The 15,214-nt window shown below is 40.1% G+C and overlaps 1 protein-coding gene across 12 annotated transcripts in view; it reads left to right on the forward strand.

The window, feature by feature from the left end:
* The window catches only part of VEPH1 (ventricular zone expressed PH domain containing 1), a 252,221-nt gene that overhangs the window by 29,389 nt on the left and 207,618 nt on the right, over positions 1-15,214 (forward strand). For 11 of the 12 annotated variants that reach the window (XR_008297873.1, XM_027061541.2, XM_053221272.1 and 8 more), the window contains 2 exons: positions 698-913; positions 10,370-10,544. Coding sequence is in view for 11 of the 12 variants with exons in the window: in XM_027061541.2 (XP_026917342.1) it covers positions 698-913; positions 10,370-10,544 (391 nt within the window). In the remaining variant the exon portion in view is untranslated. The remainder of the gene's footprint in view (positions 1-697; positions 914-10,369; positions 10,545-15,214) is intronic. The other variant, XM_027061543.2, reaches the window with a different exon arrangement.

Genomic DNA, 15,214 nt, shown 5'->3' on the forward strand with positions numbered 1-15,214 from the left:
GATGGAGAGCTGAATTGATGTGTTCTGCTGTGTAGAGAAAGAGAAAGAAAGCTTATGTGGGGAAATTGGAGGGTGATTTGAAACATTTCACAAAAATTACTGAAATGTCAGAGTAAAAATGTCAACCCTGACCTGTAATGGGCCTAGGAACTGAAACAGCCTGGGGTGCCTGGGTGGCTCAGTTGGTGAAGCGACAGACTCTTGTTTTGTCTCAGGTCATGATCTCACTATTTTGTGCGTTTGACCCCCACTTTGGACTCTGCGCTGAGCCGTGAAGCCTGCTTGGGATTCTCTCTGCCTCCCTCTGCCCCTCCCCCACTCACGCTGTCTCTGTTTGTCTCAAAAATAAACATAAAAAAAAAAAAAAAGGAAAGAAAAGAAAGAAACTGAGACAGCCTGAAGATTAAACCCGCTTGGCAAGTGAATAATCAAGCTGCTTTGAACTCTCCCTGCTCCCTGGCTATGTATCTGTGAGAGCAGGAACCTGCTCCATTTTAGCTCATTTGCCTATCACCTCCTCCACAAGATTCTCATCCCCAAGGAAGAAGGCCCTCCTTGTATTGGAGCTTTACACCCTCACCCCTTAGCACACAGTATGGCACACCCACTTGCTAAATGAGTAAGTTGGCATTTTATCGGTCCTTTGAAAGATAACTTTCCAGAGCGTTATTTAATATGAAGGTTTTCTTTCAACTAGGATTACCAAACCAATAACAATGACCAGGCAGTGGTTGAAATCTGTATCACGCGAATCACAACAGCCATCAGAGAGACAGAGTCCATTGAAAAGCATGCCAAGGCCCTTGTGGGGCTCTGGGACTCCTGCTTGGAACACAACCTGAGACCCTCTGGGAAAGACGAAGACACTCCGCATGCAAAAATTGCTTCTGATATCATGAGTTGCATTTTACAGGTATGTCAGTGCTAAACATCACGCTATTTGATACTGGCTTTGCAACGGAGGTGAACACGTGGTGTCTCTGAACCAAGAGCTAATGTTTCCCTAGCCTTTAGATACCGTAAAAAGATACCACAAGCCATTATTGCTGAGCCCAACAAGGTTCTAGACAGCTTCTGCCGTCTCAAGACACACTGTGGGGAATTCAAAGTAATACCACAGCAAGCTCCAATCTATTTAGATAGATAAGACGTGTGCATATAAAAACCTAACGTTAGTATATGCCAAGATTTAAATAACCAATTCTGGAAAATTCAGGAAAAAAAAAGACCTCTTTCATCTAAGAACAGAGAGGGGGTGGAGTCTGAACTTGGGGCAATGAGCTTGGAATATGTGGAGAGAAGTGACTAAACCATTTTTAAGTGTGCTTCTACATGTGTTGTGAGTTTTCCACGATAATAATGTTTGCCTATTCTAACTGCGCCTGGCTGGCTCAGTAGGTAGAGCATGTGACTTTTGATCTCAGGGCCATGAGTTCAAGGCCCATGTTGGCTATGAAGCCTACTTAAAAAACATTCCTTCCTCTGGTGAAAATACGAATTTGTAATTTTGGCTTAAGCACAGAACAATTATGTAAGATTGAAATAGTAGGGAAGTCATTTAACTTCCTAAGCCACAGTTTCCTACCTATAAAATGCAGATGAAATTGACATTGTCTATGACAAATTTTACCAACCAGTAAATGTTGGTGATGTTGATAGGTATTTCTTGAAAGAGAATTCTGTGGCCAAATAAGTTTGGAAACACTGAATTCAATTTTTCCCTTGTGGGCTGTCATAATGTTTCATAGCATATTAAAGGCTCTGAAAAGTCCCGCAATTAAGAAAGCTGGTTAATTTTGTTCAGTACAGTGTTCTTCAATCTGAATTGCTTATGGAACTTCTTTTCCCCTCCCTACCCTCAATACGACATCTATGAATATCTCTCAGAACTATGGTTTCTGAGCATAGTTTAGGAAATTCTGGTTATGTGGAAATGTTTAGCACTGTGTGTAGCAGGTAATATTAGCTTCCTTTCTTCTTCTCATCCCCCCCTCCTCCTCCTTCTCCTACTCCTCTCTCTTCCCTCCCTCCTCCTCTTCACAGTTGTCTGTACTTAACTGGAACATATTCCATTTTGTCTGTCTAGTCCAGACACTGTTCAACTGAACAAAAGACTACACACAGTATCACCCTGTTTTTCCTTTATCCCCAGGGCTAGGGATGGGAGGGGAGGGAATGGGGATTTCAGCAAAATTAATGAAAGATGAATACTGCTTGGATATAACAACTAAGACTGTTCTTCACTGATTATCTTAAATACATTATCGACATTCATCAGAAACAGTTTATTTTAGTCCAAAGTGCCATTCCACAGACATTCAGACAGAAATTCAGAAATCATCCATACTCTCCAGCTCCCACTGTCATTTCAAAACCATTGGTCTGGATTCTAGAGTGGCACTATCCAATAGAAATGGAATGTAAGCTACAAACATAGGCCGTATATATAATTTCAGACTTTCTAGTAGCCGCATGAAAAAGAAAAGAAACTGATGAAATTTATTTGATAATATTTTTCCTTAACCCAATATATCCAAATATTATTTCAGCACATAATCAATATGAAAATCAATGATATATTTTACTTATTTGTATACCAGGTCTTACAAATCTGGTGTGTGCTTTAGCACATATTACTTTGGGGCAGTCACATTTCAGGTGCTCAGTAGCCTCACGGGGGCCGTGGCTCCTGTATCAGCACAGTTCTAGAGAGTCAGGAAGCCTTTCTGGATGGAGACCACATTTGGAAAGGGTTGTGAGTACTACCAGAATTTTCACCAGGTAAGAAAGGCAGAGCAAGAGCACGTGTCAAGCAGACAAAACATTCCAAGCTTGTGCAAAAGTCCAGGTTTGTGAAATGAGATCAGGGTCGAAGATTTATAAGCAGGCTGCCCTCCAAAATGCCCCAAATTTAAACATAAAGGGATGTTTCATCCTGGGAAAGGCATTATGTCCCCTATTTAAAAAGGGGTTGGAGGTGTGGAGCAAATAAGAATGTTCAACTTAATGCTGATCAGTGACTCCAAGGAGATGACTCCGTAAGACTGTTGAGAGCAGGGCCCTGAGCACAAGCACTATTATGGAAAGGGACAGAGAACAAAGCTAAGGGATCAGCCTCTTGGTCGAGAGGGACAAGGGTCACAGAGATGGGCAACTCCAGCCTGCAGGGTGAGTGTGGGCACAGGCTGTTCACTGTGTGCCCTCAGAGGAGGCAGAAGGGATTAAAATGGAAGGCAGGGAGCCCTGAAGACCAACTTGCTTTTTGGCAAAGTTCAGTGATTTCAGTGGATGTGGTTCCAGAAAGCCAACCCCAGGAACCAAAGGCAAGGCTGTGGTTGCAGCTTTGCCATTTTGCTTTGATCAAATTTCAAGGGGACATTTTTGGCCTGTGGTAAATATTGAAAATACGACTTGGTACTACACGTAATTTAGGTTCTTGTGGGAACCATGGAGAAATCCAGATGACTCATATTCCGTTCTGTTTTTTCAGTAAAATAAAACAGTAGATCAACTTTAAAGCCAACCACTTAGCATTCTGAGCTTGCACAAAACCCCCCCAAAAAACCAACAAAACAACCAAGAGTGAGCCCTTTTCCACCCATCCACCTCCCCAGATAAGCAATCCCAGAATCACACTATCAGGCAAGACCTACCAGTTCTTCCCACATCCTTGGCCATTTTACTCAATTTTTTTCTGGCCATTTCACTGTAATTTCAAGCTAAATATTTTCACATACACAGAAACCTTCTGTCTTTTTTTCCCCCAAATCCCTTTTTTAACCTATACTCCAAACCTACTTCAGGTGACTCATTCCTATTCTACTTTTAATTAGTAATTATATATTTAATTCTTTCTCTTTTTGGCCCCTAAATTTATGAACTTGATACATTTACCTTAAAACAATTTTTTAAATTCCAGTATTCATCTTCTGTACATTCCTCAATACAGAATCAGTCCATGTGTGTGACTGCATTTGCCTTTGGTGAAATGCTTTTGCCAACCTACCCCATGTCTTTAAACAAGTCTTATAACCTGTCATTTATAAAACAAAGGATGAACCAACTGATTTCTCAGCTCACCTCCTGGTCTGAAATTCTGACTCCTGTAGAAGATGCTGAGAGGTAAAATAGGAAAGAGCTTTGGACCTTGAGGGCCTTAGAGTCAAATACTCTTGGTCTTATATAAATGAGACTTTGGAAAGTTATTTTCTCTCTCTAAGCCTCTGTTCTGCTATCTGTAAAATGGGCATAACAATATGTGCTGCTCATGAGAACCATCTTTTATTATAAAAGCAATCTCTATTTGTGGTCCAGCCACTGTCCAGAAGAACCTATGTCAAACCACAGCTTCCTCTGACTAGGATGCTATGTGGAGCTGGCCAATGCCTATTTCTTTGCCTCTAGAAAAATACTGAAAGGGAGGGTACCCCCTATAAGGCACGATGCTTTCTAGGATAAATTCGATCCTGGAGACTGATGAAGAAAATGAAAATGTACCTCAAGAAGGCTGTAATTATTGACATAGCTGATGTGCTAGAATGACGTTCTAGCTTGAATTGACAGGCCAACCGTTGTGAGGTTGAGAGCCAATACCTGGTTTTACCAGTTACAGCAGTATCTTCCCCAACCAAACTGCTTATGGGGCTGTTGCCAAGTAAGCTCAGCATTTTATCTCTTCCTCCATGTATGCTCACACTATTGATGACTGTATAAAGAAGGAGATAGCTGCAGGGGGTTGTCTGGGGGGCAGGAGGGAGGAATAGAAAAAATCCTGAAATTCACTGTTTGAAATCAGAAGGTCTTTTTTTTCTTTCCTTTCTTTCTTTTTTTTTTTTTAAGATGAACCAACTGTCCATTCACCTTGATTCCACACTTCAGTATTCTTATTTCCTCTTGAGTTAATGCTATATGATGATTCAAAGCCTCTCCCTGGCTGGCATTGCCAGCAAAGTGACTTAGACATTTTTGAGAGCAATTCCATTGCAACTCTTAGAGGCAGAATTGGTTGTCTTGATCTAGAAGCTTATTTAGTAGGCAACCCCAGCTTTACCATTTACTTGCAGTGTGATTTGGGCAATTTTATCTTTCTGTGCCTTAATTTCCTCATCTGTAAAATGCTGTAGCTGCCTTATGAGTTTGTTGTAAGAATTAGATAGTCGTTAAACAATAGACATAAAATATTTGGACCACAGGAAATGCTACATGAGTATTAATTCTGATTGGCATTAGCATTATCTGTAGAAAACTGTAAAATAACACTCAACACTTTCGAACAAGCTATTCATTTAATTATTTATTTTAGTCATTGTTCATTGCTTGTCTCCCCCTCCCCAAAATAGAAGCTCTGTTTTATTGATGAAGTCCCAGCACCTAGAATTGTGAATGGTAAGCATATAGTAAGTGCTCAAAATAGTATTTATTGAATGAGTGAATGAATGAATGAATGAATGAAGTACTGAATAGATCAGGAGATGTGACTGCTCTATGCTTTTCTCCAGAATGGGTCTCAGTACTTATTCATCAGTTAATGCCACACAAGACAGTGACAAAAAAAAAGGGGGGGGGGAGGAGACTGGGATATAATCTCCCAGGTTACTGAGACCCAATCCTTTATTACCCGTCTGAAAATACACTGGGAAAATATAGGTGTATGTTCCATTTAGATTTTATATATAGCCATGCTGCTAAGAACCAAGCATTTTAGATATAAATCCAAAATTCGCTTGATTGTCTGATCAATGATGCAGGATGAAAAACCATGAAACAGTGATTTTAATAAATGACACTTAATATTTCTTGAGATTACTCTTTTATGGCTTTCGGTTGAATTCAAAGCCCAAGAGCCAAAGAGCTTTTTAGTTGCTATCATCTCAGATAGATATCTCTTTTACTTAGCTTTATTCTTTTCAATTTTAAAACTCTGGGACATGTTCCCAAAGTGCATGTTTTCAAAAAGAAAACCTCCGCCAATAGCTCAAATTGGTGCTAATCTAGTTAAGAAATACAATTCTTGGCATCCATAGAACAAAGACCTTTTGTTTTGCTTCTACAGCTAAAAATAACTGTCCCCCTGAGCAAGTCTTTATATCTACCCTGTACTTCACTGAATTTGTTCTCTGAGTACTGAGCACTGAATTGTGTGTAAGATGATATGCATACCAACATCTCACGTCTACACTGAAGGGCAAGGTCCATCATAAGCCCCAGCATTAACAGCTGCTGTTAAAGTGGTTTATTTGTACAGTGACCATAGGCCTTTTTCTGTGTGTGTACCATTGGCATTTCTGTGATCTAAATACTGCCAAAGATAAAATAAATTCATGTGCCTGAGATCTACTGCATTAGCAACTCCTTTTGCTTCACTTGTAAGTGAAGCCCAGCCATTAGATGGAGGTTGTATGGTACCTGTTAGGGCCCTTGGCACCTGGTGTCTTTCTAGCCTCATCTTGACCTCCCAGGCTCTCACTGACATCCTGTTTCTGTCAGCAGTGTCCATGGCTTCTGGACACACTAGCAATGGTCTAGACACTATTTAGAGATTGACAGCCTTTGGTAGGAATTCTTTGTTCCTACAAATAATTTGCTCTTTGCTTAATGTTTTACTTCTCCTGTCATTTGAAAAATTTCTGGATGACATATGTGGGAGGAAAACAAAAAAGTTGAGTATGTTAAAGTTTTTTTTAAATTTTTTAAATGTTTATTTATTTTTGAGAGAGAGAGAGAGAGAGAGAGCATGCATGAGCAGGGGAGGGGCAGAGCGAGAGGGAGACACATAATCCGAAGCAGCCTCCAGGATATGCGCTGTCAGCTCAGAGCCCAATGCAGGGCTCAAACTCATGAACCGTGAGATCATGACCTGAGCTGAAGTCGGACACTTAACTGACTGAGCCACCCAAGCACCCCAAAGTTTTGTTTTCTTTTAATAATGACATTATTTACCTGTAAAAACATTTATACATTTCACTTATAACCACACTTCAAAGACTTTAATAGCTGCTCACTACTTTTCTCTAGAACATTTAGAATTGTTTTAAGAAGAATTTGATAGAATTTGTTAAGACAGCCTGTTCTTTCATGGTTGCTGGCAAATATTGGCTCACCCCAGGGTTTAAAAACCTCAGTTGCTGCGAATACTGATTTTCATTGATCTTGTACCATCTGTGTTCATGATTAGTGGGGAACACAAGTTGTACTTCCAAATGCGACCATCTGTGCTTTCTCAGTAAGTTACAGGTAAATGTGCTTGAAGACATATTCCTCTAATGGAAGACGTGTACTTTTCTAGCTGCAAGTTGTTCTTGGCTGAAGATTCAGAGTAGGTAAAGTAAACCTGGACATGAAGTTTTTTGTTGGAAAGCTCTGAGAACAACTGTGTGATTGCATTCCACTCTCAAAACTGGGGGTTTGATCAACCATGACAGGGACAAAGATTTGTCATCTAAAAGCTAAACTAGCAAAAATCTACACATAATGGAAAGACTGGCTGTCTGTGAGGGCAACCCCAAACATTGTACAGGTGAGACAATGTTTTGGAAAATACCAAATACTGTGATTGAGGTAACTTGAATGTAACCTCAAGGGAACAGTGATAGAATAAGATTATAATGGAGAAGATGGACAAATCAGTCAGCCTCCCTAACACAACCACTTCCTAAATTACATACTCTGAAGAGTACGTCAACACAAAGAGGATGTTCCGGCGGGGGGGGGCGGGGGGGGGCGGTCATTATTATGGTACAATTACTCAGCACTGTGTGTGTGTGTGTGTGTGTGTGTGTGTGTGTGTTGGGGGGAGGGGTGGAGACTGACTCTGATGGACAGGAAAGTTCCAGTTAGTCACCAGAGATGGGGATTTGGTTATAGAGAAGGACTGTTATTTTAGTCAGGTTTCATCATGGCCTGGATGACATAACCCTCAGGATCTCTCTTTGCTTTTATCTGATTTTGTGCCTATCTGTGAACATTCTGGTTAGTAATCTGGTTCCTGATATCCTGATAATGTGAAAGAGTCTGACCCAGGAAAGACCCTCACTGTAGATGAGTAAACTGGCATGCTGGATTATGCACTGGGCTTTTAGAAATCCTTTGGTGTGAGTTAGCATCAGTGGATCCAAACAATTCTGTCTGGCCTGACTAAACACACATCCAGACTTCTAAAGCTGAAAGGCAGGTTGCAGCCAGCCTCCCAGGGAGACCTCACAGCTCATCACATCAGTAATGGCCCAGTCCAATCAGGCCCAATTAAATTCACCAGGAGAGGAAATACTCAGATAAAGTCAAAGCCTGCTATCAGAGAAGTCTGGCTGCAAGCCATGGTACTAATAGACGTGTTAGGAACTCTAAGAAGGATAGGACAGAAACCTAGTGAGTGGAGCTGCTATAGAAGCACATGATTTGTCACAAAGGGATAAGGTCAGAGCTTTCAACATGGCTGACTTAACTGTGGGGTTATCAGGTTAGGGTTTTGAATACTTACCGTCTCTGCTCAGTAGTCAGATTGACTCTTCAATCTGGAAAACGGGTGCAACTACAGGAATGAATTAAGGATTTATAAGACTATTTCTTGTTTCTAGGGACTGGAAGGAGGGAAAAAAGCTTAAGTACTAAAGAGATAATTGTCTCAGAAATATTTGGGGCTAGTATTGGCCTCAGGCACAGCCTAATGCATAGGGCCCAAATGATGTCACCAGGACATTTTTTTCCCTCAGTTTGTCTCTCAGATCCATGCTGCCTTGAATTGCAGACAGATTCTCTCCTACTGAGGTCAAACCTGGCAGCAGCTACTCTTGGTCTTCCATTCTCGGCACTTTTGATTCAGCAGAAGAGAGAATCTCTTGCGCAGAGCCCTTTTAATGACTCCTTAATTGTAATTGGGTAATTTGCCCATTATTGAACCTACTATTTGGACTAAGGAGATGTGATTCTCTGATTGGTCAATGTCTGAGTCATTTGACAACCTTTGAAGCCAAGAGGGCAAATGCCCTCATTAGAAAGAAGTAGCATGTGGCCTTGGCCATGGAAATAGGAATCTGTTAAGGAGTGTGTAACAACTCAGCTGCCCAATCAACTAGTCCTAAAAATGGATGGCATTGGAGGTTTGAGCCTATACTCAGCCATTGCTAACAGCAACATGAGCAAGACAGATGGGAGCAAAAGGGCCCCCTACCTCCATGCCTTCCTTCCTGTCACATTATGTTTCTGATGACAACTATCACAATAGGTTTATATATTCTTCGTTAGTTATTCAATTTCTCATATGTTTGTTGAACACCTACCATAAACCCAGAATTGTGGGACATATTAGAGGGAGTAATCCACAAGTGGCAAGATATAAGCACTGTTCACATGAATAGACTTAAAAAAAATACCTTTTATTTCTAATATAATAATATGAAGTCAAATGTAGTGTGTGCAGTGTGCAACATTTGCCTTATAATTAGGCTAAAGGATGGGGTTGATGATCAGAATAGCTAATGGTAATGAAGACAAACCATCCACTTTTAAGAAAATGCTTTGTATGTTTTAACTATTATTCCCTCATAGGCAATTAAATGCAGATAGCACTATTTAATGTATAAGGACATTGATGGTCAATCACGAAGTATATGAAAAAGAGGATTGTTTTAGGACCCAGAATTTCTTTCATTTTTAGTCTCATGTTCCTTCACTTTTTTTCTTCTGAATCTCACTGGCTGAAACTTTAGTTTTTAAGATGAAGTCAAAAAAGTAACTTGTTCAACATTCCTTGGATTGTTTTCTCAAGTATAAATCTGATGAGTTATTTTTGTCATCAGTGACTCTTGATCAATTTCAAACTCCTTGGCATGGAATGCCAGACCTTTCCTAATCATGTCCCTTTTACTCTTCCAGTTCCTGTGCTCACCTCCCTACCCCAACCTTCCCACATGGCCCACACTCCCACCGCAGTGAGCTATTCACAATTTCCAAAGGTACATGTTCTCCCTCACCTCTGTGCCTCCACAGGTGCTTTTCCTCTGTTCATTCCTTTCCTTGCCATCACCCAGCCATCTCCTGTTCATCCACCAGGTCCAGCTATGACACCACTCCCTCCAGAAAGTCTTGGCACCGTCCAAGACTGGGTTAGGTGTTCCTCCTTTGTTCCCTCAGTATTCTGAACTTTGCCTGTCAGTGCCCCCATCAGCGTACGGTGTTAGCTGCCTGTTTGCCTCCAAGTCTCCCTAATAAGGACAAGAATTCCCAGAGGCCCAAATACAATGAAAACAGGGTGGGGTCCGTGTTTTCACAGCTGCACTCTGGAGATTAGCTCAATAAATATTTTTTTGGATGAATGAATAAATGAATGAATAATGAGCCACTTATTATTTGTTACTTTCTTATGTTTCCTCAGAATTACAACCGGCCCCCTGTGATGGCGTTAGCCATCCCCATAGCAGTGAAATTCCTCCACAGAGGCAACAAGGAACTGTGCAGGAATATGTCCAACTACCTGTCCCTGGCTGCAATCACCAAGGCAGATCTTCTGGCTGATCACACAGACGTTATAGTAAAGAGCATACTCCAAGGTATGGTGCAAAGGCTGAGTGTGGGGATGTTTTTCTAGGAGTGATTTGAAAATATTTTCATGAAGCAGTAATGGATTGTGGAAGGGAGACCTAGAGTGTTGAGAGGTACGTTAGATTCTCTGCTTTGCCACTAGCTGGTTGGTGAACGGGGGTGAGATTTCTTGGGCTGGTTGAGCCTGTGTCTCTTCACTGGGCAGATGAATTATTTTGACTCATAGAGGAGTTGTAAGCTCTCTCTCTTCTAACTCTACATTTCTCAGTTTGGGGAATGGTGTTTTCCATGCTTCTGGTCACCTTGCCCAGCTACCAGTTGTGGAGAACCTACTTGTCTGCACTGAGTGGAACATAACCCACTGTTCTCAGTGGCAGATGGACAACCTCTCCTGCCTTTGGTTTCCAAAAGCAAGGGATGTTAGGTAAAATATACCAGAGAACATATGAAGACTTCTTCAATTGTGAACATGACTTGGGACTGATGTGTAACTGTGTTAAATACTACCATAAAGAAATCAAATCAGGACATCTCTGTTAATTGTTTCATATTTGAATGAAAGAGATCAAGTTAGTCCAGTCAAATTATTCTCTTTTCTTAAGTTTTTTCCTTTGGTTTCAGATCTGTCAGAAACCATGGTTTTTCGGTATCTTTGATTTGGGATCAGAGACAATATATGGTATTATCTGATATGCACCCAATTCCCCCAGTTCTCAATAATAATCAAAGGTCTATGCGTATCTTGACCCACATTCTACTGCCACATACTCCAAGTGCTCAGGTTGAGCATCAACCCTCTGTAAAGTCCACTCAGACCAAGTGTTTCTTAGAGTCTCCATGCTCCACAAATGCTCCCTTTCTGAGGTATCCAGACCAATTCATAAGCCCACGTTGTTACTCTCCCTATGCTTCCTGGCCCAGCATGCTATGGTGGTGTCCACTTCTACTACCCAGAGCCCAGCAAACTCTGTGGCTGCTACCATGGAGGTTCCAGGAACTGATTTCACTGCATACTGCCTTGTCAAGGATGGCAGCCTCTGTTCCTTTGTGCCGCTCCCCCTGAAGCTTCAGGAGCCAACCCCCACTTCACTAATTTCATGTGGCAGCCTATGGCAGGATGGGGAAGAACACCTGTCTCTCTCCTTGGTGTTACACTTTGATAAAGAGGCCCCAAAGCGGGGTTGCTTAGCTCCCAGTACCAAACTGTTCCCAAGTTTGCAGTAAAATGTATCCTTCTGTTCTGTCTAAAAACTTTCTCTCTCATGCCTGGGCTCAACTATCCAGCCAAGAATCAAGCTAGCAAGAAATTAATCAAAAAGTTTTCAAAATGACTATGGCCCACCAAGGACAAAGGCTTTTTTCATTGTACCAGACATTCCTAAGAAGAGTTCATAGCACCAACCCTCGACATCTGACCAGCCACCTCAGTGGTCTGACAGATGCCCAGATATGTCTGAAGCCCAGCCTTGACAGTGGAGATTCATCACTTTACCTGTGTTTCCCTCTAAAGATTTGTCATTGATGTTACTAGGCAGTATCATTAATTTCTCATTTTCTTTGGCTACAGGATTGAATTGCTAATTTAACTTTTAATCATGATGCTAAAGTTTCTAAAAGTCCAGAAAAGCAGTTATGCCTTTTTCACCACCTTGACTACATATTTGAAAGAGATTTTATATGATATTAAAAAACGCTTCTACACACCACACATTTTAAAACCATGGTAGTTGACTTGCAAGTAACAGATTTATTGAAAAAAAAAATGAATTGTTTCTTTGCAGCTGCCAAGAGCTTAGCTCATGTTTTTTTTCTTTTTTTGTTTTTTTTCTTTTTTTGAATTGCACTTTTAATAACAAAGAACTCTTTTGAAACACAAATACACTTTTTGAATTCATTGCAAGCATTTGAAATAAACAAACGATTTGGTTTATTCGATGTGACGCTATAAAAATTACCATAAAAGACATGATAATTTGACCTATAAGAAGTTGGGGCTACATATTTCAGGGTTTAGATTTTTAAGACTAATGTGTCTGTATAACTCCACAGCCATTCACATGAGCCCATCAAACTTAAAGCTGCAGGGTAGAGAGGATCTTGCTGTCTCTGAGTAAGTTTCTGTTCTGCATATCTTTGTCATATATACCCTACAATCAGCCCTAGGAGACATCATTGGGATTTCTGTTTTCCTTAACCTACAGTTTTCTTCCCTTTAGATCCTCTTCCTTGATTTATATTATCCTAATCTCCCACTTTTCAATGTCTACAGAGGTTGTTATCTACTCAGTAATAACAATAATGATTATGACAATTATAACTACAATGGCTAAAATTTATTTCATGCTCTCTTTATGCCAAATAATGTATTAAGCACTTTATATGGATTATATCGTTTAATCCTCACAAGAATTCCATAACAAAAATCCTATTACTATCCCATTTTACCAATTAGTAGTATTTTAAGTGATAGAAACACCAGGTATGAATAGCTTGGTGATGAGGAGGAAGATAGTGATAATGAAGAAGAGGAAGAAAAGACAAAGGAGGGGAGGAGAAGGAGGAAGAACTTATCAGAACACATGACTGAAAAGTACATAAATACATCAGACTTCCCATATGACTTGATTCAGGGCTCAGTGGTGGTGGTACCAAAAGTCATTACTCAACTCTGCTTCCTTTGGATTAGGTTCACTTTCTTTCTTCTCTCTACTTGTTTTTTGTTTTTGTTTTTTGTTTTGTTTTGTTTTTTGAGACAGAGAGAGATTTGGGGGAAGGGTGGAGGGAGAAAGATAATCTTAAGCAGACTCAACACCCAGTGCTGGGTTCAATCTCGTGACAGTAAGATCATGACCTAAGCTGGAAATCAAGAGTCAGATACTTAACTGACTGAGCCACCCAGGTGCCCCTGGATTGGTTTCATTTTCATGATCCATGTTATGGGTTCTGCAGCTTCCAGTTTACATCATCAAGAATACCAATTAAGCAAAAAATCTCCATACCCAGTCTCATTGTCTCTGCTTGACCTAACATGGGCCCTATGCCTATTTCTGAACCAATCCATGCTTGTTCCTGGGAGCACAGTCTTTCAGTTGGCCGGGCTTGGGTAATGAACCCCCTCAAAGCAGGAAAGGGGGTCAACTACAGCAGAACTACATGGATGGGATGCAGATCACTGCTCCCCAAATCCAGGGTTATTGCGAGCAATGGTTAAAATGAATACTGGGTACCAACAAACAGCCTTATATACTTAGTTTTATCCTCTTATACTTCCTTTTTTAGAGAATTACCCCATTGCTTTGGCATAACAAGACCTTATTGGATAATGATTCTTTCATCTCAGTGTATCTGTAGTTCTTCTCGGGTTCTTGGCATGTGTAAATTTTATGAACGGAACCATTCTACCTTCATTTTAAAATAGTAAGGAAAAAGTAGACCAGATAGGGCCAGGCAAGACTGGTGGTATACCAGTGGTGACTACTTCTTATACTTAGTTGATATTACTCCACTGATAACATTTTTCAATTGTTTTATACATGTTTGTCCTTAATTCCAAACCAAACGCCTCCTTTATAATTACAAGTCAATCATGAGAGACTGTCAAAGAGCTTGTGTATTTATCCCTGAAGGCCAATATTTCAATATTTCCAAGCCAATTTTTTACTACTTTTCATTATTAATAACTATATATAAGTAATGTTGACTTTTACATTCAATGTAAATATAAATTCATTTTATTTAAATTGCTTAGACTCCATCTGTCTGTTTTATATTCTCTGAATTCTTCCAATGAGAAGGAAATTGTGAAAAATTCTTCCATTTGGAGAAAAAAATTAAAGGCATGAGCAGTATCAGGGTGTCGGGGTGGATCAGTCAGTTAAGCATTGGACTCTAGATTTCAGCTCAGGTCATGATCTCACAGTTTGTGAGTTCAAGCCCCATGTCAGTCTCTGTGCTGACAGTGCAGAGCCTACTTGGGATTCCCTCTCACTCTCTCTCTCTCCCCCCCCTCTCTCCCTGCCTCCTTCTCCCCCCTCCCCTCCCCCATGGGCATTCTCTCTAGTTCTCTCAAAATAAATAAATAAACTTAAAAAAGAAAAGGTATGAACAGTATTGCCTTGGTTCATACTTGAGAGGTAAGGTGCTAGAAAACCTGAATATCTCTATAAAAAATAAGACAAATCAGTATTTTTAAATCAACCCCCCAAGAAAATAAAAATAAATTAAAAAACCCTGTTCCATTTAGTTTTACAGTTGTACAATTAGAAAAAATATGCAAGTAATAATACAGTCTTAACTAAGCTTTTTCAGAGAATTAAAAAACATTCTCCAACTAATTCTGTTCGCTGGTGTATATGTGACATAAAAACCAGAAAGGAAAACACAAGAAAGGAAAATACACACCCATCTTAATTATGAACATAGATGCACAAATCACGAATCACAAATAAAAATGACTCCAGCAATGCTTATGGAAAATAACATTAACATTTGCTGAGTGCTTAATGTGTGCCATTTTCTGGTCTCTTAACTCATATGTCTTAATATTCAAAATGTAATTCTCCACAGTTAAAGACTAAAGAGTCAAAAAGTCATGTGATCAGTAAGACCATCTCATAAAGTTCAGTACCCATGCATGAAAAAAAATTTTTTTGCAAAGTAGGAATTTTGGAGACCTTTC

The sequence above is a fragment of the Acinonyx jubatus genome, chromosome C2 (genome assembly GCF_027475565.1).
Source record: "Acinonyx jubatus isolate Ajub_Pintada_27869175 chromosome C2, VMU_Ajub_asm_v1.0, whole genome shotgun sequence".
In the NCBI taxonomy this organism is placed as follows: domain Eukaryota; kingdom Metazoa; phylum Chordata; class Mammalia; order Carnivora; family Felidae; genus Acinonyx; species Acinonyx jubatus.